The sequence below is a fragment of the Oppia nitens genome, unplaced genomic scaffold (assembly GCF_028296485.1).
Source record: "Oppia nitens isolate AA-2021 unplaced genomic scaffold, nextdenovo-longstitch-racon4-pilon3 scaffold9_pilon_pilon_pilon, whole genome shotgun sequence".
NCBI lineage: Eukaryota > Metazoa > Arthropoda > Arachnida > Sarcoptiformes > Oppiidae > Oppia > Oppia nitens.
In genome coordinates, this window is record NW_026533253.1 from 640,516 (window position 1) to 666,853 (window position 26,338).

A 26,338-nucleotide genomic window follows, 5' to 3' on the forward strand; every position below is an offset into this window, starting at 1 on the left:
GTATATGAGATGGCAGACGATAAGACCAAGAAGACATTGGGCAGTATACCGTTGATGAAGACAAAAGCTGGTCCACGGGATCGCGACTCGTGGCCGCAACGGCTTAAAGAGGAATATCAGTCGCTTATTCAGGTTTGCCTACAGGACATCATTTAGTAATCATTTAACCATTAGATCCACTAATTAGTATGTCCAACAAAACAAAGATAATGATAACGATTGGTTCCGACTCGAGTCCAATAAAGATGGCACCAAATGGTTCGGCAAGTGTTGGTTCATTCATGAGCTAATCAAATATGAATTTGAGATCGAGTTTGATGTAAGATATCAGTAGACACATCCATTTTGATCACTTGATTTGACCCTTTGATCTTTGTAATTACCGTAACACTCACTTAGATTCCGGTCACATATCCGACAACAGCTCCCGAGATAGCCATTCCAGAATTGGACGGAAAAACAGCGAAGATGTATAGGGGAGGAAAGATATGCACATCGGATCACTTCAAGCCATTGTGGGCCCGAAATGTACCGAAGTTTGGTATCGCACACGCAATGGCACTCGGGGTTAGTCACACTCGTCTACTATTTAATTGAACTAAATTTTATTATTAATGCTTATATTTGTATCATTATTTGAATAGTTGGGTCCCTGGCTGGCCGTTGAAGTACCCGATCTAATAGTGAAAGGTTTGGTCAAAGAGAAACAAATTGAATGATTAGTATTTATCAGTTAGTTATCAATTTTTTGGGTGTTTTTATAAATATATGTTTTGTTATTTAAAAAAAAAAATATTTTGTAAATTATTTTACTTACCGATATGTGTTGATATAACTTATAGCACTTTTAAGATAATCTATGGACCGATTCCTACCCAATAATACCACAGTCTCACCTATTGGTGAACCGGCCTATAATTGATTGCAATATTTTAGTTTACCGATTATTATTATAATAATAATTTAAAGTTACCTCAATATTAGTTAGCGATAGGCGTAAAATTTTCATAAACTTTTTGAATTTTATAACATTTACAAATTTGTCATTAAATTCATTGCGAATTATTTCATAAATATATTTAGCATTACAATCGTTTTCATTCAAATTTTCCAATAGATATATAACTGTTTCCAATACTTTAGCTGTTTATATCATACCGTAAATATGAAAAAATTATCATATAGTTATATAAAAACATTAGTAAATTAAAATGAAATAAAATCTATACCGCATTCCTCAGCTGTGGCCACTTGATTGACATTCCAACTAAAATCGGGAACTTTCCACAAATACAAGAACTCTTCACTTAATAGGTCTTTCAATGTAAATATTCTTTCCTTTAAGAAAACAAATGTTGTAATAATAATTAACATCATTTCAAATGGTAATCATTGGATTAAAGATAATTACTTTACTCCACGAAATTAAAAACAATAGATAATTTTCATCAAGATTTAGTTCATTAGTTGATCCAAATTTCTCTTTAAGTAAACATTTCAATTCATCGATCAATTTATTTTCGTAACCATTATTCAGATACCAATATATTGAATATCTGTTTAATAATTTAAGTTTTTCGGTTTCAATCTTTCCGTGATTGGTGTTAACCCGTTCAATGCTAAACATTTTGGTCAGATCGTCAAGTCTGTCGACTGTATCTTCGGTGGTTCGATGGGTAAAACCCGAACTAAAAGTGGTTAAAAAGTTTAACAATGTTTCCGGATAATAGCCGTGATCTCTATAGTAATCAATTCGGATATCGTTTTGTCTTTTAGATAGTTTAGTGTTATCTTTGTTGAGTAGTAGCGGTAAGTGTGCGAACACAGGCGGAGTCCAACCGAACGCTTCGTAAAGCATCAGATGTTTCGGTGTCGAGACTTGCCATTCGGCGCCTCTCAACACATGAGTAATATTCATGTGATGATCGTCGACAACATTGGCAAAGTGATAGGTAGGCAATCCGTCGCTCTTCATCAAAATCGGATCCGATTCGGTCATCGATAAGTCAAACGATCGACGACCATAAACTAAATCATCAAATGTCACTGAACCTGATTTCAGTTTAAGTCTAACCGTAAACTTGTCACCGTTGGCTAACTTTTCATCGATTTCTTTTTGCGTCAAATGTCGACATCGGTTATCATATTTAACAGTCTCTCGATTCTTCAGCTGTTCTTTCCGAAGTAAATTCAATCGCATCTCCGAACAGAAACATCGATAAACAACAGGAGTGGCCAACAATTTGTCAATCATTTCCCGATAGAGTTCGGTTCGTTGAGACTATGAATTACCGTAAATCATACGTTTTTAAGACCAATAAAATAAATTTGTCGGGCAATTATTGCTGTCGATAAACCTGCAAATATGGTCCGTATTGGCCGCCAACGTGCGGTCCTTCGTCGGGTACCAATCCTGTCCACAATAACATGTCTACGATATTCTGTAGAGAGTCGGCAACTATTCTGTCCTAAAATGCAAAACACATTTAGCGCTGACAGACATCAAACACACAGACAATCGTCACCTAACTTGATCCGTGTCTTCGATGCGCAAAATAAAACTACCATGATGTTGTTTGGCAAACAAATAGTTGAAAAATGCTGTCCGCAAACCACCTAAATGAAGATAACCGGTCGGCGACGGACCAAATCGGACGCGAACCACATCACGATTGGTGGACAGTAGTCGCCGACGGGTGACAATACAACGTTGAGGATGCAAATATTTTCGCAATAAATACACGTTTCTTTGGCCGAAAAATGACGACATTATCTTTTTTTCTAGTGATGTCAACCACTAAGAAAAACAGATTATTGGCTAAAGAAGTTGATCCACGAGTTGTTTGTTTGTTATTATTATGTAATGATTGCCTCAAAAAATTTATACTGTAATACATTTTGTTCAAAAATAACGTCTGCATAGTATTTGTCACTTTAATTGAGTTTCTAATATAAGTTATAACACAAACTCCTCACAAATGTTTGTCAATTATTGGACATTATTTATGACTTCAATTTATATTACAATATTTGGCGCAAATTTTTATTGAATACTTAATACAGAAATAAAAAACAATATTTGCTTTGAATGTCAAATCAAATTTGAAATCAATTTGTGATTATCTTCGCTGAAGACAACAGTTATGAACCAATTGGAAGAACAGTTAACCGAATGGTCCGAACGGGAGTTGAATGTAAAAGTTGTGAACAGCAAAGAATCATTTAAGTAAGTTATTGTCACTTCTGGGATCTGATCCACAAAAAAACACAAATAGCTTAAGACTTGACACAAATTATTATTTTTTGTTGTTGCAGTTGTTTGCGGACCAAAAACGGATTGTCGTTTAAGAAGTTGTTGACATATATGTCTGAATTCATCAAATCTCAAGAGTATTGATCCATTTATCAGATCATAAGTTGCATAAAAAAACTGACAATTTTAATGACATATGATATGTCTTTCCTTTTTTTTTTGTTTATCCCCTAAAAGAAATGGTCAATCAATTAAACTTTTCAATGATTCCGTTCTTCTCGAAGAAGAGATACGTAACGTGAAGACCAATGTCGACAGTATTGAATTGCGGGTAAATTCGGTCCGCAACGAGTTTACCGCCGAACAATTGAAACGCAACTGTCAACAGTCGAAAGTGTCACACAATGAACACAAACTGTTTTTGTCGACACTGTTGGTGGATGTCTGCGAAAAGATATCGCTGAAGAATAAATATGGCACTCAATTGCAAACAAATCTATTGGCGATCAATGCTGTCATCGATTCAAATGATAAGTTGTTTCATTCATCGGATATAATGCGATCAAATGATTTGAACAATTTGAACGATAATCACAACAACAGCAATGGTTACGGAACCAATTGGCGACACTTTGTCGAGGAAATTGTTAGTATCAGTTAATTGAATTTGTTTGCCACTTGTTTTATTGCATTTATTTATTCATAATTATCACACAATTGCAGAACCAATTGGTTGAAAGTATTAATTATGTTATCAATGATTTATATGAACTCAAAGTTGTTAAACCTGTTAGCATTAACTTTGATTTGGATCTGCTATCCAAGTCGTTAACACAATCTGATCCACACATTGAAGTCGTGCCACACAAAGTTGTAATGATATTATTTTTTTTGAATAAGATATTTGATTTTATGTTTTGTTTGCAAATTATTTATTTTATTATTATTATTATTGTTATACAACAACAAAAATATTAGGAAAAAGAGCTGAGAAACAGTTTGAAAATATCAACAAAATTGACTACAATTAACAATTTGATGGAAAAATATCAGACAATACGTACGGAAAAGTTGGCCAAAAATAAGGATAAAATGTCAAAAATTATCAACAATTGTGACGAATTTATTCAAACGTATCGCTTGAAATGCTGTCCGAAATAACATTTCAAAAAAAGATTAATTTTTTTTTATTTAATTATTTTGTGATATCATTTTTTTAAAAAACATAAATCAATAAAATTGAAATTAGTTTATTTAAAATACTTATTTGAGTAAATAAATAAAATACCTGTGAATTGCGAAACTCATTGTATAAATTAAATAATAGATGCAATGATGCTATTTTCGATGAATGTACCGGTATATCCAAAATTGCTAATAAATTGTATACAAAAATAACAATAAAATACAATATCTTTAATTATTTTTTTTAAAATTAATTATACCACAGATAATATTGATATAATCCTCGAGAGAACAATCGAGATCAGGTGTCGGCAATGAGTTGACATTAAGTGAGGCTTCGAACTCTTCACTCCATTCTTGCATCAGTTGCTCGATGTCTGGCAACCGATGGCTGTGTAAGAGTGTTACCGATGTCGACGTACTGGCAGTTGTTTCGTGCAAATGATTGATATTATCAATCCATAAATCAATATCTTTGGCTGAGTTAGCAGTCTTTACCAAAGTATCCAATTCATCAGATACTTTGATATCTTTGGAAATGGCTTTCAATTTGAGACTCATTAGAGTCGGATCCGATTGCGAGGTAGCGCTCGGCTCATCTAAAACTGTTAGGCCTAACGTGTCTTCTTTATTATCGGGTCTTCTCACCTAAAAAAATTAATTAATTTAAATTCAAAAACAAGAAACAATTAATTAATCGGTAATTAATTAATGAAAATATATATATTTTTGGTGTAACAAACTTTGATGAAAGCGTCGACATCGCCGACAGCGGGAATAAAATCGGGAATAAAGGGCATGAGTTTGGTTTCCAATTCAATAGTTTGCGGCGAATATAATGTTATATAACTGAATATATTTTTCAATTCTTGCGATACATTCAACGATTCGTAGTCTTGCGGATCATAAGCACTGAAAAAGTAATTATTATTATTTTTACCAAAAAATATTTTTTAAAAAATTAAATCTAATTGTTTTATTTTCTTTTCATTTTAAACATATAATTATTAATAGTTAAGATAATTATTTTTTTTTTAAATTATTAACCCCTCGTAAGAAACTTTTTTCTCTTCATCATCGTCTTCGTCGTCGTCATCATTGTCTTCACCGTCGGAACTATTGATCGGCGGAATCTTTTCGACTTCTTTTTCCATTTGATTTTGTTGTTGTTATTGTAAATTAATTAGGTTTAAAATAATTACAAATATATAAATTATATTATTTCAAAAAAATAAATAAAATAAAATTGCATTTAAATACAATAATTGTTAAAATTAAACAATAGATATCTTAAATATTTTATTGTGTGTTTGTGAATACAAATCGATGCATTTCTATGGTGATCAATGATTGATCATTAAAATTCAAAACAAATAAAAACTTTTTTTATAGTCATAACAATTTATTATTATTATTACAATATACTAAAAATTTATTTTCATATTCTGTATATACTATTTATTTTTATAAAAATAAATAAATAATAATTTCATGTTATTAATATATATTAGAAAATTATTTACTATAATTAACTGTTTGAAAATTATTAGAAGTAACTATTAAGTGATCGTTTGAGTTGTTAAATATAATATGTATATATATTGTTAAAAATATTAATTTGTTTTCTCTATTTGTATATAATTATTTTTTTAATATTTAATTTAATAATAATTAATTGTAATTCTAATAAATTTGTAAATTCTGTAAAAAATTTATTAATTATAGTATCTTTTATATAATAGTTTAATAAAAAAATACTTAATATTAAAAGTTATTAATCGGTGCCAAACTATATATATATAATAAAATATATAGTAATGTATATTATTAAGAATATTCTTGAAGTTATTACAATTATTTCCTAATCTATTCAATACTTGACTTATTGTGTGTAATATATATAATGATTGCCATCTTTTAGTCAATGCTTACAATTAATAGTAAAATATTGAGTCAAACAAACAAACAAACAGTGAATCAGTGAATAATAATAATACAGAAGTCATATGTTTTTTCAACATTTGTGTCAAACAATGTAAATGTGTTTTTCAATCGACAGTTGAATGTCATCTAAATTGTTACCGATTTATGGTATGAAGAGATGTCCGTCTCATTGATTTCATTAAGACTTGAATTGCACGACGACTACGACATCTCAACGGATATCCAATTCAAAGGTAATGAATAAGAAATTTCTTGAAAGAAATGACATAACAGTTGACCACCGATTGATTATCATATATATGAAGACAACTAAAAAATTTATCTCTTATTTGTTTGAATCAAAAAAGCTTCAAAGTTTGCCAATAAATCCATGTCTGTGGACAACAATAATATTAACAGCTTATTAAGTACATCACCGAAGTCATTGGTTACCAGTGTTGTTGGCGATCATTCAGCGGCCACTGCCGTCGGCAATGATCAGTCTGTTAGCAATCAAAAACCGAAACACAGAGGCAGTCGTGAATTGCACGACATTTCCATCGAGTCGTACAATAACGAGCCGAAAATGATGTCCAGACAGACATCGATGATGTCGTCGACGTCTAGTAAAGAGTCGACGCCCGAAGTGACAATCGACGGAGCCGTTGGTTTGCCAGTTGGCGATCGGAAATCATTGTCGTCGATTGCATCGCTCAATCAGATCCAGTTTTATTCTGGCAATCATTTTGTGGAAGTGACAAAAGGTATTCTTCATTTATATAAGGAAAACAAAATGACTCCATTGAGTGAAGAGTCGGAAAGAAGCGAAATGGTATGTATTTTGTCAGTTCCGGCGACAATGACCATACATGACGTACTACAGTTCACGGCGGCCGTCAATTCAGACATCAAACACATACGGATTATTCGCGACAATAAACCCAATCAATACATGGTTTTGATTAAGTTCTCTAATCAAAGAAGTGCCGATGAATTTTACAACGCCTTCAATGGCGTCCCATTTAACTCAATTGAACCCGACATCTGTCACATAGTGTTTGTGGCTCACATCGATACTATTAAAGAATCTGAAGAATCAGTTCTAACAGTGGCCGGATTTACCGAACTGCCCACTTGTCCCGTTTGTCTCGAACGTATGGACGAATCAGTGGAGGGTATACTCACTATTCTGTGTAATCATTCCTTTCATAGCGGATGTCTGGACAAGTGGGGCGACAGTAGTTGTCCGGTGTGTCGATACTGTCAAACACCGGAACTCATACCCGACAATCGATGCTCTGAATGCGGTTCACAGGCCTCACAACAGGACACACTTTGGATTTGTTTGATTTGCGGCCACATTGGTTGCGGCCGCTATAACGAAGGTCACGCCTATAAACACTATCAGGAAACTCAGCACACGTATGCCATGCAATTGGGATCAAATAACCGGGTCTGGGATTATGCCGGCGATAATTATGTCCATCGATTGTTGCAAAACAAAGACGGAAAACCTGTAGAAGTGGAGTGCAATCAGTTTAATAGCGACGAAAAGATTGATTCGGTTCAGTTAGAGTACACCTATTTGTTGACCAACCAATTGGAGGCTCAACGACACTATTTCGAAGAAACATTGAATCGGATTGAAACAGACGCTCACCGACAGATCGACGAAGTAATTGAAAAGAATAAGATTATATGTGAAGAACGGGATGAACTGCGAGAGAAATTGACAATAATTACAAAAGAGAAGCAAAGTTTAGATAAAAAAGTTGTTAATTTGTCGACCAAACTGAACAAACTTCAGACAGAACTGAAAGAGGAAAAAGAATTGAATGCTTGTCTTCGGGAAAATCAAATGGGATGGCAATCGAGAATTACTGAAACCGAAGTACAGCTCAAAGAGCTTAAGGATAGTAAAGATAAAGAGCTAAAGGATTTACAGGAACAGGTCAGGGATCTGATGTTTTTTTTGGAAACACAAGAAAAGTTGAAGACAGTATCAGATGAAACACGCGATGAGATTGCCGGCGGACATATCGTTGTCCAGACACCGCCCAACAATGAGAGCTCCGGTAGCTCTACGCGACCCAAATCTAAGGGCAGAAAACGTTAATCTTGTAATTATTAAAAAAAAATTATAATTTATATATCGGTATTAAAAAAACAATATTTGTATATAAATTATTAATAATAGTAGTAATATTAATAACATTATTATTATTATAAACTGCAATTAAATTATGTATAGAAAAGAAATTATTATATCAATTAAAAAAAAGTAAATTTATATTTTTCTCAGTCAATATTTATGTGAAATTAAAGTAATTTCTATTGTTTGTAAAATCTATTTGTAAAATATTTCTAATTGTAATAGTTTTATAATGTTTTGTAAGATAATTATTATATAATAACCTATAGATATATTTTAAAATTTAATATATCTATTTTTTACAATTCATTTATGATACTTTACTTTACTGTAATTTAAAAAAAAGGTTATTTTAAGCAATAATTATTGTGTTTGGCTTATTGCTAAATATTTCAAATTTAATAATAGATATAAAAAGTAGACGATAAACACATTTTGGCTGATTATTATAATTATTATTATTATTATATGTGATCAAAATATTTGCCTAAAATCATAAAATTAATAAAACAAAAAAATTTATTTGGCATTCAAATTGAATGATTCAATTAAAAAACACTACTTATATTACTATAACTATAAAACCATATAATAATTTATTTGCCAACAAAAAAAACTATTGCAACAATCGTTTTAATTATGATATAATAATTTTTTTGTATATATAAATTACTTTTATATTCATACAATACGTTACTAAATGGCACAAACAATATAAACCCCTATTTTTTGTTTGAATGTCTCCCAACAGTATATATAATAAGTAAATATATTTATAATCCCCTCAACAAAAAATACAGTAACGTTATATAAATTTTTATTTTATATAATAAAAACATGTTTATTAAAGCAATACATTGTGTGTATGTAATAAATAAATTGAATTTACATTACGTTTATATTTAATTAGTTATAAAAGCAATTACCGGTAAAATATTGATTGAAATATTTAAAAAATTTAAAATTTAAAATACAAATCAATTATTTAGTACTAAAAAAATAAAATGTATTATCAAATCAATTGATTGGTTAGCATTGATTTGATTTGTTTTTTAGATAAAATTTAAGACTGTATTGAAATTGATTGAAATTTACTTATTATTGGCAGTCATTCAACACAAGTGTCATAAAAATTGTTTTGTTTTTGTTTTTTTGGTTAAATAAATGCTTTATTTTTTTGTTTTGTTTTGTGATTTATTTTCAAACAAAAAAGTTATTTAAAGATCAGATCAACGCCAGCGAAGAGGTGACACTTTATGTTTGTGTATGTGTTTTGGTTTGATATATCAGTGCGGAAGTGATTATATCTCAGACACTGCTCTGACTGTCAGTCAGTCAGTCATATCCATCACTGAGTGAAGAAGTGATTGATAGTTAAGCCAAATGTCAAACTCAAGCATAAGAAGCAGTGAGTCTGAAGACGGAGAGATTGATCGCTACAATAGATATAACAAGAGATTTACGAAAGAGAGAGACCATCGACGCGGTTATCGGGACGAAGAAAGACCATATAAACGAAGACATAGAGAGCGTACACCAGAAGAAGAGTTTATTCCAGTGTCCGATGAGGAACACAACTCGTCAGTTGGCGAGGAGTTAGAAGAAGAGTATGAGTATGAAGAAGAAGACGATGTCTTAGACGAGACTCATGAGGAAGGACTAGAGATTAAGCCGCCACAGCATAGGGTCAGTCATTCATCATCATCGAGACATCGGGAGTCATACCGGGACGACAAGTCGTCGTCGTCAGTATCGCATCGATTGCCGAAAGAATCGCCGCTTAAACAACATAAAGACAAAGACAGACATCGCAGCAGATATCAAGAGACTACTAATAAAAGTAGTGGCAGTAAAAGTGGTGATGACTATAGCAGACACCGACAACGGGATGAAGACATTGATATTGAAATAAGTGGAACATCGAGTAGAAGCAAAAGTTTAGAGAAACCATCAAAACGATGGATGGTTTTGGATGAAGAACGTGCTTCCAGTGAGAATAAGAGAAGTGCTGGTAATAAATGGAATAAAATGAAAGGCAATGAACAGCAACAGACATCTTCTTCATCGTCATCTCATCGGTTATCGCACAGACATTCACATTCACACCATCATCACAGAGATAAAGAATTTGTCAGCTCATCCGATAGGGATAGATATCGTAAGACGTCGCCTAAAATTGACGATAAAAATGATGAAATAGTAGCAACAGAAACGGCAACTGTTTCGTCGTCGACATCAAAACAATTGGCAAAGAAGTACAAAGCGATGATCGAAGTACAAGAAGTCGAAATGAGTGAAGAGGAAATTGTTAGCGAAGAACAGAATACGAACTCTGAGAGAAGCAATGATAGGACAAAATCAGATGTAAGTGATCACAATAGAGCTGATCTGTATGAAGATATAGATGATGACGATGTTAATGATGATATTGATGATCAAGAAGAAGAAGAAGAAGAAGTAGTAGTAGAAACAGTAACTGACAATAAAGTTAATGAAAATCCAAGAATAGTCATCGAAGAAGAAGTTGTCTATTATTCTGAATCAAATGCTGTCAATAATTCCAGAAATTGTGATGATTTGACGCCAAACAATGGTGTAGTGGGCAGAGATGATTTGCCCGACTATTTCCCAGCTATACAGGGTTGTCGAAGTGTCGAAGAGTTTCAATGTATAAATCGTATCGAAGAGGGAACCTATGGTGTAGTTTATAGGGCCAGAGATAAGAGAACTAATGAAACGGTTGCACTCAAGAGATTGAAGATGGAGAAAGAAAAAGAAGGTTTTCCCATCACTTCTTTGCGTGAGATCAGTACACTATTGAAAGCACAGCACGAAAACATTGTTACTGTTAGGGAAATAGTGGTCGGATCTAATATGGATAAGATTTATATAGTAATGGAATTTGTTGAACACGATCTCAAAAGTTTGATGGAAACTATGAAACAGCCGTTCCTTTTGGGTGAAGTCAAGACACTGATGCAGCAGCTGTTGCGAGCTGTTGCCCATCTGCACGACAATTGGATTCTGCATCGCGATCTCAAGACATCCAATTTGTTGCTCAGTCATCGGGGTATTCTTAAAGTGGGTGACTTTGGTTTGGCCCGCGAATACGGTTCACCACTCAAGCCGTACACACCGATTGTTGTGACGCTCTGGTATCGGGCACCGGAACTACTGCTTCAAACAAAACAGTATTCCTATCCGATAGACATTTGGTCGGTTGGCTGTATTTTTGGTGAACTATTAACAATGAAACCATTATTTCCGGGAAAGTCAGAGATTGATCAGTTGAATGCCATATTCAAAGACTTGGGAACACCTAACGACAAGATATGGCCAAACTATTCTGATCTACCACTTGTCAAAAAAGTCAATTTTGCTAATCATCCGTACAATAATATGCACAACCGTTTGAATCAAAAGCTAACAAAATTAGGTTTCGATTTATTAAACCGTTTTTTAACCTACTGTCCCGATAGGCGTATTACAGCCGAGGATGCACTTAAACATGATTTTTTTAAGGAAAGTCCACTACCAGTTGATCCGTCAATGTTTCCGACGTGGCCGGCAAAAAGTGAACAATCGGCAAACGCCGGTGTCCGTAAAGCCCATAGTCCGAAACCGCCGAGCGGTGGCAAACAATTTGCTAAACAACTGGGCGATGATGGCTACGAAAAGTTGATGGTTACCGACAGCAACAGCCAAGGTTTTCATATGACTCTACCGGATCACGGAAAAGCTTCAAAGGGCGGCGGATTTAGCCTCCGGTTTTGAGAATTGAAGGAAAAAATTATTAAAATATTAATATTTCGGGAAAATTTTCAATCATTTGTATATAGAAATTATCTATTATTTTTGCAAATTGAAAAAAATTAATATTTGTATTTTTTTTGTTTCATTTATAATAATAGCATTTTTATGATGAAATAAAATTATCGTAAGTTTAAATTATTTTTTTGTTGACATTTTTGTAATCCATAAAATTGAGAAAAGGCCAAAATTTTTTGCGATAATAATAATTGTATGTAAATATTAATGCCATTTAATGGTGTTGTAATAACAGCTAATTGTATTTATAGAGTATAAATATAATTGCTTTTATTTTATTTATTTTTTACTTTTTTTTGCTAAAATCTATTTTCGTAATTATAAATATTTTTTAAATACATTTATCAAATAAAAACAACATTATTAGCATTTAATTTTAAAATTAGAATATATAGTTACTGTATATGTTATTTACATTTATAATCTCTAAAATTTAATTAAAACATTAATAAACTATAAAAAATCGAAAAACAAAAAACAAAACAATTTCCTATTTTATTAGATTAATATATCTATAGCTAAAAACGCATAGCGAATAGCGGGTCCTCAAAGAGATCCGAACTTTCGGATACCGTTTTGGGTTTCGTATCAGCAGATGATGGCTTAGGTTTGGTTATCTGTGGCTTAGCTTTTGATGGTTTGGCCGAAAATAAATCTAAATATACCGTAATTATAAAGTTATACTATATATAAATGATTCTAAAGATAATTAATTATAATACAAACCATTATTATCATCGTCGTTGTCATCCGAGTCAAACAAAGATCTCGAGTTTGTTTTATTATTATTAGTGATGACCACAACTGGCGGTCTTTCTTCTTGTTTCGCTAATCTCATCGATGGCGGTCTTCTGTTGCGTTTCGATGCGAGCATTGCTTTGTGTTTAAGGCCGTCGTTAGCCAAAGTAGCGATCGGTTTGTTCATTAAAAAGTCATCGTCAGTGACAACATCAGTACCAGACTGTTGTGACTTATTATTAGTGGTAAACTCTTTAGTTATTTTATTGAGTTGTTCGCTATTTTTATTACCAGTATTTTCAACTATAAGCTCTTTATCGACGATAACAACAGATTCTTTGATTTTATGACTTTTTTTGTTGATATTATTACCACCAAACAGATCGTCTTCATCTGAATCCTCAAACAAATATTTCTTAACAATTGTCGGTTTTTCAGATTTTTTATTTTCTATATCATTCGAGACATGTTTTGAGATCACATTTTCGACGATCTTTGATTTGGAAATAATATTATTCTTGAGTTTACCAAACAAATCGTCATCATCAGCAGCACCATCGCCGCCGTCCACGTCGTTTTCAGTAAAAATATTAGTCAATTTTGCCGATACATTGTTAACGGTTGTTGTTGTGGTCTTCGGTTTGGTCGAAATAATAGGTTTATGTTCGATGACTTTCTGTTCGACTTTAATAACCTGTATGCTGCCAACTTTACTGCCGCCGTCGCCAAAAATGGACACTTCATTATCATTTTTATCACTATCACTGTTGTCGTTAAATAGATTGCTATAATTAATAGACTTTTGCGACTTAGTGGCTGCAGTTGTCGTCGTTGTCAGCCGAGTCTTATTAGCGGTAAATATTGAGTCACTATCACTGCTGTCCGAGTCTAATGTCAAAGATCTCTGTGTCGGTAATTTGTTAGTAATCTCGTGGTCGTTGTCTTCATCGTCGTCACTGATGGACAAAGGTTTCGATGGTTTAGTAGAAGAAATCATTGGTTTTGGTTCAGTTTTGACAGTGTTATCACTACTGCTGATGACTTTTTTCGATGAATTAAATAAATTGGATTCACTTTCAGTTGATTCACTCGAATAATGAAGTGTTTGTTTATTGTTGTTCACACTTTGAGGAATAGTTGCAAATAAACTGTCAATTTTTTGTCCAACTTTATTGTCCAACAAATCTGTTGTTGTCTTTAACTTAGAATTACTACTGTCTTTAATACCAAATTCATTGTCTATTGAATTATGAATCAAATCTTTTTTGATGATATTATTTTTGACATCAATAGCCCCACCAGTTGTTGGTCTCTTAAAGCTAAAGAGATCGTCCTCTTCATCATCGCTATCGAAAATAGATGACTTAGATATCAATGGTTTCTTCTCAGACTTTTTGCTTTCCTTATCAACATTATTGACAATCGATTTCTCTTCGGTCTTCAATTGTTTTTTGCTATTATCTCTAACTAAAGACTCTTCTTCTTCTTCAAGTTTATCACTCGTTTTAATTTCATTAATGTCATCGAAAAGAGGATTTTCTTTTGGTTTTATTTTTTCTGTTTTCTTCTTCACTATATTTTCATTGTTACTATCATTAAACAAATTAGTTTTTTCTTCAATTAAATTGTTGTGTGATTTGTCGACAACTTTTGTTGTTGTTTTGATATCTTTCTTAGCGATCACAGAGAATAAGTCATTATCAGAGTCGTCATCAAACAGTGATTTCTTATTATTATTAATTACCAGAACTTTATCTAACTTTTTATTATTATCTGATTTACTAACAATATTTGGTGTTTCCGTTGTCACCACTTTGCTAACAACTGTTCTGGTCTTAGGTTTGATCACAGTTTGATTAGTAGTAATGCTATTGAACAAGTCGTCCACATCTTCGTCATCTTCATTATCATTAAAAATATTCGACAAATTAGCCGTTATTTTACTTGTAGTCGGTTTAGGTTTATTAGGTTTAGCTAACGTTTCACTTATTTGTTGTCTAATTTTTTGTTTATCAAAAATACCTTCATCTGCATAGTCGTCGTCGTCACTGTCGTTAGCAAATAATTTTGATTGAATTCTAGGTTTGGGTTTGGGTTTCGGTTTTTTCTCAATTTGCGGTTTATTTTTATTCACATTAAATATCGAATCACTATCACTGGTATCCGAGTCCGAACCAACTGATGTCTGATTTGTTGGCATTTTATTAGCAATTGATTCTTTAGATTTAACTTTCACCACCTCTTCCTCGTTATCATCACTGATGACAGAATTTTGTCGAACATCTGGATTTCTTGCAGACAAAACTGCCGATAATTGTTCGTGAAATGATGAAAATGTTGGTTTCTTCGGTTCAATCACTTTATCATTATCTTCTATTACTTCTTTAGTTGATGTGGTAGTGGTTGTGACGGTGGCAGCGGAGACTGTGGTAAATAAGTTAGAATCGCTATCGTTATCATCACTGCTAAGCCTATGATTCGCATGGTTTGCTCTACTTTGATGAATAGTCCCAAAGATATCAGTTGGTTCATCATCACTATCATTGAGATTGTGATCAATCAAATCAGTTCCCTTAACAATAGTGTTTGATCTGACGACAACAGCACCAAAATCATCAGATGTTGATTCAATACTAATCACTTCATTTTGAAGATCATCATCGATTGGATTAATAATATCGACAGTAGTAGGACTTTCGATATCATCGCCAAGTCCTACATAGTTGTCGCTAAAAAACTCTTGGCTACCAATAAGATATGGAAGCAATCGTTTTGAATATTCATCTTTAGTTGTGTCCGAAAGAAGTCCTTCGACTATCTGATCGTTTTCGTCGTCGGAATCGTTTTGTGGCACTTGTTGTGAGATACTATCAAACCGTTGAGAAAGAAAATCTAATCCAATATTTAAAGCACTTTTGATTTTCGGTAAAATATCATTTTCTTCTTTAGTAGTTTTCTGAACAATATGTTCATCACTTTGGACACTATTTACGGCAACAATGTCTTCGATGGCTTCGTCGTAAACACGGTTTTCGACGAACTGAGAAGTGGCTAACATTTGCAACTCATTGATGGCGTTATCGACTTTTACGCAATGCATCTGCAGATCAAATATCACATCAAATAATAACAACAAGTATTACAAATAAATAATAATTATTATAATAAACCTTTGAATTAAAGACTAGAGAATTGACTGATTGGTTGGTTGTTTCGGTTCTTGTAATCAATTTATTACTTAATGTCTTCAAATGTGTTAAAAGCTGTTATCAAATGATACAAACAAACAAAACATATGATAATATAATTATTAGTTAACAAAAAACTAAACAAATCTGGTCTGACATGACATGACATATCCTATATATAACCATTAAAATCATACCTCCAAGTCATTCTTCAGTGTCCACTTCGGGCAATTGGCTAACAAATCGGTAACATTTGTGTCGCCAATCGGTTGGTCTTCACTATCGGCGAAACGATTGGTCGACGACGACGACGAAGACTGTTTGATGGACACAACAAATCACAGACCAATTATTATTTCATCAATTAATTCATATATTTATTTTTAAAAATACTGACCTCCATATCAATTGAAATATATTGATGGACCAATTTAATGGTGACACCAATACAAATAAAATAAAGATCACTAAAACACGTGTCAATCAATCAATCAATCAAACAATTAAATTGTTTATTAAAAAACACATTTCATTTCAATTACTGGATTACAACTTGTTTTACAATTTAATTAATAAACAAACAATTAATTCAATTCAATATTATATGCGATTCAATGGGATTACAGTATTATTATATTAATAATAAAATATAACAATATTTTTTCATAACAAAAACATTGTGTATATTATTGTAAACACAGTGTAATACTAAACATACAAAACGCCCCATAAATTAAAGGTTTTTTTTATTTGTAAATAAAATGATTGCAATAAAAAAATGCAATCAATTTTTTTTGGGGGGGGGAAGGGAAATAAAACTTTTTATTTGAATATTTAATAAAATTATTTAATTTACGGTAAATATAATTCATTATTTAATTTAAAAATAAATAATTTTTTTTTAAAAACAAAATGCATAACAAATGACAATAATAATAATAATAATAATAATTAACTGTATTTTATCGCCAAAAATAGATAATAAATATTCAGTATATAAAACAATATAAGATATAAATATTTAATTTATTATTTTAATACTATTGTTGGCTTTTGTCAAAACTTATTGTGCTTTCTTTGCCACTTTTGTCGAAGACTTTTTGTCGATGATATCTTTCTTGTCATCAGATGGATGATCTTCATAGCTATTAGTATATTAAAATGAAAAAGTTGTTATCATATCATATATAAAAAAAACTTTTTTTTATCAAACAATGTCCAAACCTCAAGAGAGTCTTGAGTTCGCCTTTGATCAGAGCCAAGGCTAATGGAAAACTGATACAAAGTGGTACCAAATAGAGGAGGACTGGCTGTGCGTGTTTGAAGTAGACCATCACAGACATGGCCGACACTGTTCCCAATATGTAGGCCACAAAACATGTATTAAAATAGACATTTCCTTTTCGTTGGCTATAGTTTTGGTGGTAAACAGATTTATTTAATGGTAAAGAAATAGATATCGGAATTTATTTTTTCAAAAATTAATGTCTAACCTGACATCAAATCTTAATAAAAGTGCTAAAAAAATGCCAGGAATAACAATATCGCCCAAACCTAACATCGAAAATTGGGTCCCATAGACACCATTAACTAGAAAGTCTTGTGGAAAGATCAGCTTAATTGGTGCCTCGAAAGACTTGGCAACAGTGACCATAACGTCAGTGGCAAATACCCAGAAGATATCGTAGAAGAATAGACCGCCTAATAGTATACAACCAGTTTTGACACTATTCAGATGTAATAACTCGACACCGTTGATGGCAAAGGCCAGACCAAAGATGTTGTTTGCGATCCAATGCTTTTTTTAAAAAAATACATTCAATTCAGTTTAAAAATAGTTTTGACAAATAATATCTTAAGGTAAAAGAATAAATACTTTTTGTAAGAGATACCAGACTCCGAATGCCGAACAGAGGCCGACTGTAACAAAGTCTCGGGTATCGAAACGAAAGTCAATCAGCGACTCGGGTTCCTCTTCTTCGGCGCCTTTATTGAACATCAGATGATAAGGAATCACTGGAAATTGTTTGGGAAGAATTCGGTTGACGAGTGGACTTAAACAATGGGCTAATGCGAGGATACCCAACAAAAAGAAATATCCGGTCAGTAATAGATTGATGTACTCTTTGGAGAAAAACTAGATTTTTTTTGTCGAGAAAAAAACACAACAAATCCCAACTAAATGATTGATTCATTTTAAGACACAATTGGATTGATATAAGAAAAAACAAAATAAACTATTGATGGCAAACCTTGAAGAACAGATAGAGACCAAAGAGTGCAGCGCTGGCTATAAACGGAAACATTGCCGCATCTTTGCTGGTCATTGTTTCCGGCTTTTCGCCCGATTCCTGTCAAAAATAATAATAAGTTAATCAAATGGTGATAACAATCAGTCAGTCAATTACTTTTTGTTTCAGATGATAATGAACTGATCGTTTGGCACCGATGACAATGGGAATCAATGCCATAATCATTAGACTGGCAAACGCGCAGAGCATACCCTCGGTCGTGGCTTTCGGCTTTTCGGTATCGGTGCCATTGACTACGGCTTCGCCAATCGTCGCGTTAATCTTGTTAACTAATTCTTCGACAGTTGAATCGGCCATCACTTTCACAAGAAATAGTTATGTAATCAAAAATAAAAATGATTTATAAATTTAATATTAAATTAAATAAATGAATACAATATGTGTGCTTATAATAGGATAGAGAGAGAGATACACGAGTCATATACAGTATATATGAATATTAATATATGTTTTTTCAATTGACGTGTAATCTATGGGTTGGCTTAACATTTGGCACTAAAAATATTTTTTTTCAGTACATTTGTATTGCACTGTACTGTATAAAACTGTTCAAAACCAAAACAATAGTAGACGCACCACAAACACATAGTTATATCATAGATTACACTTAATATATATATACATACAAATAAAATCGTGTGTATAATAACTATGTAACACTGTCTATGCTCCGTCCCTAAGCATTAAACACTAATATTGCGCGCATATATATATATAAATGTATACACTACTGTGCTAGTGTGTGGCCAATATTGTTTTGGTTTTGAATATAATCGAACAGACCTCATATGTGGCGAATTGATGCTGTAATATACGTAACTAGAGTGGCCAACTAAAAAAATTAGTAAAAACTTAATATTTAATAAATGATTTTAATTAATATTTAAATGCTCTAAGTCATTTAATAAATATTAAGGTTATAATAAGGTTAGGGTATTTCAATTGCAAAATCATTATGATATTAGTCTTGTAATAATATATATCGAATCTTTTTATTATAATTTTCTTTACAATTAACGTTTAGTTAAATAATCATTTAATCAATTCCCGTCGTTATTAATTAAATTTATTAATAGTAGATTTTTTCACCAATAATCAATGTATCCTATAGACCCGCATATAGCCCCTCCCTGGCCATCAGGGGTTATATGTGAAAATGTGGGACACTAAGTGAGATATAGCCACCCCCTACCAAATGTTGATTTTAATGAATTATCAAATACCCCCAAAACTATTAATTTAATTCAAGTATTTTTTGAATGTCTGTAATAACAGGAGAGGGCATATGTGGGTCTATACGGTAATCAAAACTTTTAAAGTCTTCCCGCAGTTTTGGTAGATAACGAAATGCTTCGTACAGTTCAATCATCTGCAGAATCTCTAAGAAAGTTGTCGGTTCCGGTATGTAAACGTTTGGTACATATTTGTCGTAGAAGTCGGTCATAAAAACGTCGACATCTTCAGTGGCACACAATATGCGACAAAATCTTTGACTTAATTTTTTATAAAAAAATCAAACAACAAATGTTACGACAAACGAAAAATTATTTTTTTCTTAAACAAAACTCACAAATATTTGGTTTCATTTAAGAAGTTTCCCATTAGTTTTGAATTCTTTCCCAAAGAATACAATCGATGTATTCTATAAGCTATTGATTTGTCGTTTAATTTTGAATGACAGGTAAACATTGCAGTCGTAAAAAAGTTAACTACAAGACAAATATAGGGTATTATTATTAATATATAGTTATAATTACCCGATAAATAAATTCGGTAATTAAAACAATTCATACCATCATTTAGGTCACAAATTGTAAACTCTTTGCCATCAATTTTATCCATAATTTCGTACAGAATAGGAAAGTTAGGACTCTTGTCTTTGGCGAACACATTCAATATGTGATAATAGGTGGCCAATGATGGCTCAATACCCATTTTGTTGACCATTTCGCTTAGTATCTTCTTTGCAAACTTATGCGAAAAGCCTATTGCACCGAATCGGGTGACCACTTCAAGCATATTATTCATTGTATGTAAATTAGGTCTGACTCCGCACGACTTCATGTCGTTCAACACATCCTCCATATATAGCCAACGCGAGTCAGATGACTCTCTCAGCATTGGCGCCACTTTTATGAGTCCATTGTATGTCTCGATATTCAGTTTGAGTCCCAATTCTTTCGCTTCTTTATAATAATGGTCGGCCTTTACTGACTGCGAAAACTTGACTAAACCCTGGATTAGTGTACAATATGTTTGACTAGTTTTTTGTTCAATCGATGCAAACAATTGTTCGGCAAAACCATTGTCTTTCCAGATATTGGCCGATCTGTTCACTTCTCCGGCGGCGTAACTCTTCTCAACCAGAAAGTCCATATCTGGCGGTTCATCGCAGTTGTAAAAGCAGACTAATTCTAATAGCTTTTGTACAGTTTCGGCACTCATCGGCTTCTTATCTCTGGTCATATTTTTGAAACATTGTATGGCATTGTTAACCTCTTTGCGCGCAATACACTGAAGTATATCAATCTCGTCGACAACAACAGACTCGTCGATCAATTCTTTGTATGTGAAGGCGTCGATCTTCGGCTCTGAAACGTCCCGAATAAATAGTTCGGGGAACTCATCGAACACGTATTTGGCCGCACGTTTGCCCGATTCGCGAGACAATGAAAAAAGGCGCTAAAAACAGACAACAAATTATAGGATTATTGTCAATCAATCGTTAATTCAAAAGACTAGAAAAAACCTTTTGATTATTGCTAAGTGGTGTCAAAAACGGGTCGTCAACGAAACGATAGTCGGGACCAGTTAAGTCCTGATCATATTTAACATATACATCATTTAGTTTATTTTCAATTAGTTGGTCTCTAATGCATAAAGTTATCTACAAACCCGTTGAACGGTTCCGGCCAACGCCCGCAATATATCGGTCGGACCTCTGTTAACAAAAGACAGAGCGAATCAATCAATTAGTTTTGAAATCGATTTTACAAAACCTTTCAATCCTTTTCGGTATTTTAATAACTTCTTCTTTAATTTGTTCATCACTTTTGTTGTTGCGGTCAACGCTAACCACTGTTGATAGTAGTTGTCGACGACATACATGCAGTGATGGATGTCGCCGATTGTGGTGACGACAACTACTGTGTATCAAATGTCTTAATAGACACAAATGGTTACTGTTTATGATCATCGATGCAAAGGAAGAGGTAAAAAATTATACGAAAATCATAAATCAATTTTCATAACAATTCAATAGTATAGCCAATAGTAGTGCACATGACTTGAGGCACACATACAGTAGTACAGTATGTATGGGCACAACACCTACTAAACTGTACAGTAATGTATTACTACCGGTGCCGCCAAATACTGCCATCCAATGTATAATGAATACAATAGACATGAAAAAAAATTAGGCGCCAAATGAAACAACAAAAGACAATCAATTAATAGATTAAATTTAATGGCAAAAAATATGTTTTATTTTAATGACTAAAAATCAGATGAAATACACATAAAAAATAAGTGATTTTTAAAAAAAAGAGATCACATAATAATCAACAATCAAAAGACAATATCAAAAATAAGTCAATCCTTTAGTTCAATCATTTTTTGGCCCTAAAAAGGGCCGTTTGTTGGGACACAATGTGGTCTTAGGAATCCATTTACTTGGATGAGGTATATTTGGTCACAGCCTTTGTTCCTTCAGAGACGGCGTGTTTGGCCAATTCACCGGGCAATAGAAGTCGGACAGCGGTCTGGATCTCCCGAGAAGTGATGGTCGATCGCTTGTTATAGTGAGCCAAACGTGAAGCCTCGGCAGCGATACGTTCGAAGATATCGTTGACGAACGAGTTCATGATCGACATGGCTTTGGATGAGATACCAGTGTCGGGATGGACCTGTTTCAACACCTATTATGGATACAATACAAGACAATGAGTTAGACAATTGATGTAAAATTGGGATCAATTCCAAGTCAATCATTAATACAATACCTTATAGATGTAGATCGAGAAGGATTCCTTCCTCTTCTTTCGGTGTTTCTTCTTGTCTCCGGCTCTGACAGCCTTTTGGGCTTTTCCGGCCTTTTTGACGGCTTTACCACTCGGTTGCGGAGGCATTGTATGAGTTTTAAGAGAGACTTTCAAATAATTATAAAACTAAAAGACTTCACGAATGAATGTAATGACTGACTGTTTGTCACTCTCTTTATATACTCTGCAAACTGGTGTCCAAATCACAAACCAATCAGAAACTGGTGTCCAAATCACCAGCCAATGGCAGCACTGTATTTGCAACACAACACTGTTGTATGTATTTTAGTGTATAACTATAGCACTGGTATGTAGTGTACTGTCTATTGATTGGTTCATTCAGTTTGGACATCAGTTTGTCTGTAGAGCTATAAAAGCGACTGACGTTTGGCGCTAAAGACTAATTCAGTGTTTTATTTTGATCCCAAAAGGTTTTTATTATCTCTGTGTCCGTACCGCACAAAATAGCAAACATGACTGAAACTACAGCTACCACTGCCACCACTACTCCATCAAAGACGGCTTCGGCCAAAAAGGCTAAGACCGCTGCGGCCAAAAAGCCGAAAGCACCGGCCAGTCACCCACCGGTCGCCGAGATGGTTGTTGCCGCTGTCAAGACCCTGAAAGAGCGAAACGGTTCATCAGCTCAGGCCATCAAGAAGTACATCGCCGCCAATTATAAGGTCGATGTCGATCGTCTACAGCCATTCATCCGAAAGTACTTGAAGGCCGCTGTCATCAACGGTACACTGTCGCAGACCAAAGGAAAGGGCGCCAGCGGTTCATTCAAACTGTCCGCCACCACTAAGGCCGCCAAACCAGCCAAGGCTAAGGCTCCCGCTAAGCCAAAGGCCAGCCCCAAGAAGAAGGCCGCAGCGCCGGCAGCCAAGAAAACCAAGGCTGCAAAGTCGCCAAAGAAAGCTGTAGCCGCCGCCAAACCGAAGGCAGCAATCAAAGCCAAATCCCCAAAGGCCAAGAAGACCGTCGAGAAGAAGGCAAAGGCAGTGAAAGCCGCCAAATCACCGAAAAAGGTGGTGAAGAAGGCAGCAGCCAAACCAAAGGCAGCGGCAGCCAAGAAACCCGCGAAAGCATCCAAATAAATGGATTTCCAACAAAACAAAATGATCACACATTTTGTGGATACACACAAACGGCCCTTTTTAGGGCCACTAAAAGTGATTGATCCCAAAAGGATTGACTTATAATATGTTTTTTTCTAATTGTCTTTCATTTTCTATTCATATCATTTTCACTCATATTTTTGGTCTAAAAGTATATTTTTTTTAAATTTCAATCTTTCTATACATTAAAGTTATCGTCTCATCATTTGATTGTTTAATCACTTTATAAAAGTAATCATATATTTAATATGTATCGATATTTTTGTTTTTTTTGTTAGTAATAACAGTACAGTTATAATGATTATAATCAGATCAGTAAATAATAATTGATTATTAATGCTATACTAATCTGAATAACTAACTAATTACTGTAGACATCAGTATTGTATTAAAACTAAAAAAAAATTTATAGTTATATATATTTAGACTGCGATCAACTAATTTATTGGACAAATTGATTAAATGCTATAAATTTTTAATATATAACTTAAATAAAAGAGATTTATTTATTTAAATTTGAATACTTTTTTTTGTTGTTGAATATTTAGTTATTAATAATATATGAGAGTTTATACATGTAATACAAATTTTATTTGATAATTATAATTTGACATTTTGTTTAACAATAATAATATTTCAAATTATTTAACACATTATTATTACCTAAGGTTTAAATTATTTGATTTATTAAAATAAAAACTAATTATTAGTATATTTGCCTTAGAGTTGCCAGTAATGTATTAATAGTTTATAAATTACAGTATAATTGACATTAAAAAAAAAGATTTGATAAAAAACATTTCAATGTATGCTTAAAAATAATTATGTAAAAAAGTTTGTGAAAATATTTTTATTGTTGTAATTTGTATGCATTTATGTCTAGTAATAAATATTTATTTATTTATTACTATATTTATTACTTAAATTATTAATACAATTAAACAAAAAAAAACCATAATTTAAGTGTTGCTATCATTCAACTCTATAGTACAGTACACTCACAGTATTACATGTATTTTGTATGCTTTACTGTACTGTTGGTTAACATACAGTACAATAGTATCCATAAACACACCAAACAAATGGTGTAAATATATGTTTTTTTTCATTTGAGCGCCAAATGCTATTCAAGACTTCATTTTGAAGTTGAAAATTAACCGCCGATTCATTCATACCTTTTCCACACACAGACATCAACAACACTGTTGTTGTTGTGTTACTCTTCTATACTGAAGATATGACAACCGAAAAGCTAATAATTCAGGCGATGATGTGGAGACAGTGTGTCATTGAAGACAATTTCAAGAAATTGGTCACTAATTGTATCTCAGGTTTGTCTGTCTGTCTGTCTGTCATTTCATATGAATATCATATGTCGGCCATTAATAAATGTTGTTTGACTTCTTGTCATTAGCTAATTCACAAAACACATCGGAAGAAGAAGTCACAATCACTGAAACGGTTGTGTCAGCAGAAGTGGTATCGCAAACTGTTCAACGGGTCAACCAAATGCTTAAGCCATTCCATATGCAGATTAGCCGCGGACCCAATGAAACTGATGGCTCGATATACTATGCGCTTATCAATACGGCCGACTCGGAAGTAACACGATTGGCAACCAATTGGTCGCAAAAAGATTTGCTGTATTTTAGGAAAATAGTGGACGCCATTGTCGGCAGCGATAATTCGTCGATTAGTTCGACAAAAATGTTGAACATTGGTCGCGACGACGAACTCAAATTGGTTATAACAGCAGCCGAACGGGTGACCAACAAATGGATTCGAGAGAAATGGTTGGATGAAATCGACGACGGAAGAGTGGCATTGGGTGTTCGTACACTACTTGAGATGAATGTCTATCTTCGCGATCACTTTGGACTACAGGACTGTTTCCGGTGCAAAATACTTTGTGTTCGCGGGCAGAATTGCGTCACTTGTGATACGAAATTGCATAACCACTGCTGTGACGCTAACTTCATACCGAACAACCGGTGTCCCAATTGTTCCAAACAGTTTGCCACTGGTGATGGTGAGGGCAGTCAAATCAATGATCGTCAATCAAATCAGTCAAATGAAATGGTTATCGACAGCGACGATAATGATGTGAATGAAGTTGACAACGACGACAATGAAGATGAAGAACAAGAGCAAGAAAAGAGTAAAAAAATTCGTAGCACTAGGAATTCGGTGACCAAAACAAAGAGAACAAGAAGACGTTGAATCTATTTCTTCATTTCATTTTAATTTCTTTATAAAATATATATAATTATTACAAATATATAGTGTATTATAAAATATGAATACAATATGTAAACAGTTTTTTCTTGTTTTATACACATTTGTCAGTCAGTCAGTCATTTGTTCACTAATTCATGGACTTTACGGTAAATATTCTATTAATATTGTAATTGCATTTAAATTTTCGTTTATTTTCCATAAATATTATTATAATGTTTTTTAGGACACCGAAACAAAAAAAATTTTACTAAAATATATCACATTATCTCATGAATATTGTGAACATCACTGACATGTGAATAGTAGTATAAAACAAATATATTTTTTTAAAAGACAAACAATTTAGTTATATATATA

The 26,338-nt window shown here is 33.1% G+C and overlaps 12 protein-coding genes across 13 annotated transcripts in view; 5 read left to right on the forward strand and 7 right to left on the reverse strand.

The window, feature by feature from the left end:
- Positions 1–5,505, reverse strand: part of LOC128964834 (mitotic spindle assembly checkpoint protein MAD2A-like) — a 43,483-nt gene extending 37,978 nt beyond the window's left edge. The window contains exon 1 of the mRNA XM_054311475.1: positions 5,500–5,505. The gene's annotated coding sequence lies outside the window, so the exon portion shown is untranslated. The remainder of the gene's footprint in view (positions 1–5,499) is intronic.
- LOC128964675 (ubiquitin-fold modifier-conjugating enzyme 1-like) lies at positions 10–597 on the forward strand. The gene is made up of 3 exons (XM_054311311.1): positions 10–132; positions 188–319; positions 400–597. Exons 1-3 carry the CDS (start codon positions 10–12, stop codon positions 595–597), a joined length of 453 nt encoding a protein of 150 aa, XP_054167286.1.
- LOC128964676 (probable glutamate--tRNA ligase, mitochondrial) lies at positions 599–2,868 on the reverse strand. The gene is made up of 7 exons (XM_054311313.1): positions 2,531–2,868; positions 2,358–2,468; positions 1,412–2,281; positions 1,230–1,338; positions 974–1,143; positions 818–912; positions 599–677 (listed from the first exon to the last, which is right to left on the reverse strand). Exons 1-7 carry the CDS (start codon positions 2,768–2,770, stop codon positions 599–601), a joined length of 1,674 nt encoding a protein of 557 aa, XP_054167288.1. The 5' UTR covers positions 2,771–2,868.
- LOC128964677 (uncharacterized) lies at positions 3,039–4,414 on the forward strand. Its single transcript, XM_054311314.1, has 5 exons — positions 3,039–3,226; positions 3,316–3,390; positions 3,491–3,899; positions 3,977–4,126; positions 4,232–4,414. Exons 1-5 carry the CDS (start codon positions 3,144–3,146, stop codon positions 4,412–4,414), a joined length of 900 nt encoding a protein of 299 aa, XP_054167289.1. The 5' UTR covers positions 3,039–3,143.
- LOC128964678 (intraflagellar transport protein 46 homolog) lies at positions 4,517–5,592 on the reverse strand. The gene is made up of 5 exons (XM_054311315.1): positions 5,486–5,592; positions 5,182–5,350; positions 4,699–5,086; positions 4,585–4,627; positions 4,517–4,541 (listed from the first exon to the last, which is right to left on the reverse strand). Exons 1-5 carry the CDS (start codon positions 5,590–5,592, stop codon positions 4,517–4,519), a joined length of 732 nt encoding a protein of 243 aa, XP_054167290.1.
- Positions 5,593–6,383: 791 nt separating this feature from the next.
- LOC128964679 (cyclin-dependent kinase 11B-like) lies at positions 6,384–12,364 on the forward strand. Its single transcript, XM_054311316.1, has 4 exons — positions 6,384–6,615; positions 6,730–8,472; positions 9,737–9,771; positions 9,888–12,364. Exons 1-4 carry the CDS (start codon positions 6,540–6,542, stop codon positions 12,285–12,287), a joined length of 4,254 nt encoding a protein of 1,417 aa, XP_054167291.1. The 5' UTR covers positions 6,384–6,539; the 3' UTR covers positions 12,288–12,364.
- Positions 12,365–12,834: 470 nt separating this feature from the next.
- LOC128964818 (WASH complex subunit 2-like) lies at positions 12,835–16,884 on the reverse strand. Its single transcript, XM_054311458.1, has 5 exons — positions 16,665–16,884; positions 16,465–16,584; positions 16,250–16,342; positions 13,068–16,179; positions 12,835–12,996 (listed from the first exon to the last, which is right to left on the reverse strand). Exons 1-5 carry the CDS (start codon positions 16,668–16,670, stop codon positions 12,860–12,862), a joined length of 3,468 nt encoding a protein of 1,155 aa, XP_054167433.1. The 5' UTR covers positions 16,671–16,884; the 3' UTR covers positions 12,835–12,859.
- Positions 16,885–17,277: 393 nt separating this feature from the next.
- On the reverse strand, positions 17,278–19,042 carry LOC128964508 (minor histocompatibility antigen H13-like). The gene is made up of 6 exons (XM_054311121.1): positions 18,676–19,042; positions 18,520–18,618; positions 18,144–18,404; positions 17,761–18,065; positions 17,492–17,677; positions 17,278–17,412 (listed from the first exon to the last, which is right to left on the reverse strand). Exons 1-6 carry the CDS (start codon positions 18,874–18,876, stop codon positions 17,331–17,333), a joined length of 1,134 nt encoding a protein of 377 aa, XP_054167096.1. The 5' UTR covers positions 18,877–19,042; the 3' UTR covers positions 17,278–17,330.
- A 526-nt stretch (positions 19,043–19,568) lies between these two features.
- Positions 19,569–21,914, reverse strand: LOC128964505 (protein PTCD3 homolog, mitochondrial-like). The gene is made up of 6 exons (XM_054311118.1): positions 21,579–21,914; positions 21,475–21,520; positions 21,329–21,397; positions 20,373–21,261; positions 20,150–20,288; positions 19,569–20,072 (listed from the first exon to the last, which is right to left on the reverse strand). The coding sequence occupies exons 1-6, from the start codon at positions 21,773–21,775 to the stop codon at positions 19,814–19,816; spliced, it is 1,599 nt and encodes a 532-aa protein (XP_054167093.1). The 5' UTR covers positions 21,776–21,914; the 3' UTR covers positions 19,569–19,813.
- Positions 21,915–22,060: 146 nt separating this feature from the next.
- On the reverse strand, positions 22,061–22,802 carry LOC128964890 (histone H2B). The gene is made up of 2 exons (XM_054311545.1): positions 22,584–22,802; positions 22,061–22,499 (listed from the first exon to the last, which is right to left on the reverse strand). Exons 1-2 carry the CDS (start codon positions 22,707–22,709, stop codon positions 22,251–22,253), a joined length of 375 nt encoding a protein of 124 aa, XP_054167520.1. The 5' UTR covers positions 22,710–22,802; the 3' UTR covers positions 22,061–22,250.
- A 139-nt stretch (positions 22,803–22,941) lies between these two features.
- LOC128964458 (histone H1A, sperm-like) lies at positions 22,942–23,943 on the forward strand. The gene has a single exon (XM_054311047.1). The coding sequence runs from the start codon at positions 23,096–23,098 to the stop codon at positions 23,720–23,722; it is 627 nt and encodes a 208-aa protein (XP_054167022.1). The 5' UTR covers positions 22,942–23,095; the 3' UTR covers positions 23,723–23,943.
- Positions 23,944–24,745: 802 nt separating this feature from the next.
- Positions 24,746–26,224, forward strand: LOC128964561 (non-structural maintenance of chromosomes element 1 homolog). Of its 2 annotated transcripts, XM_054311187.1 has the most exons (3): positions 24,746–25,074; positions 25,158–25,222; positions 25,277–26,224. In XM_054311187.1, exons 1-3 carry the CDS (start codon positions 24,981–24,983, stop codon positions 25,961–25,963), a joined length of 846 nt encoding a protein of 281 aa, XP_054167162.1. In that variant the 5' UTR covers positions 24,746–24,980; the 3' UTR covers positions 25,964–26,224. The 2 variants fall into 2 exon arrangements, with proteins under 2 accessions (XP_054167162.1, XP_054167161.1); XM_054311186.1 differs by having other exon boundaries at positions 24,747–25,074; positions 25,158–26,224.
- The last annotated feature ends 114 nt before the right edge of the window (positions 26,225–26,338 follow it).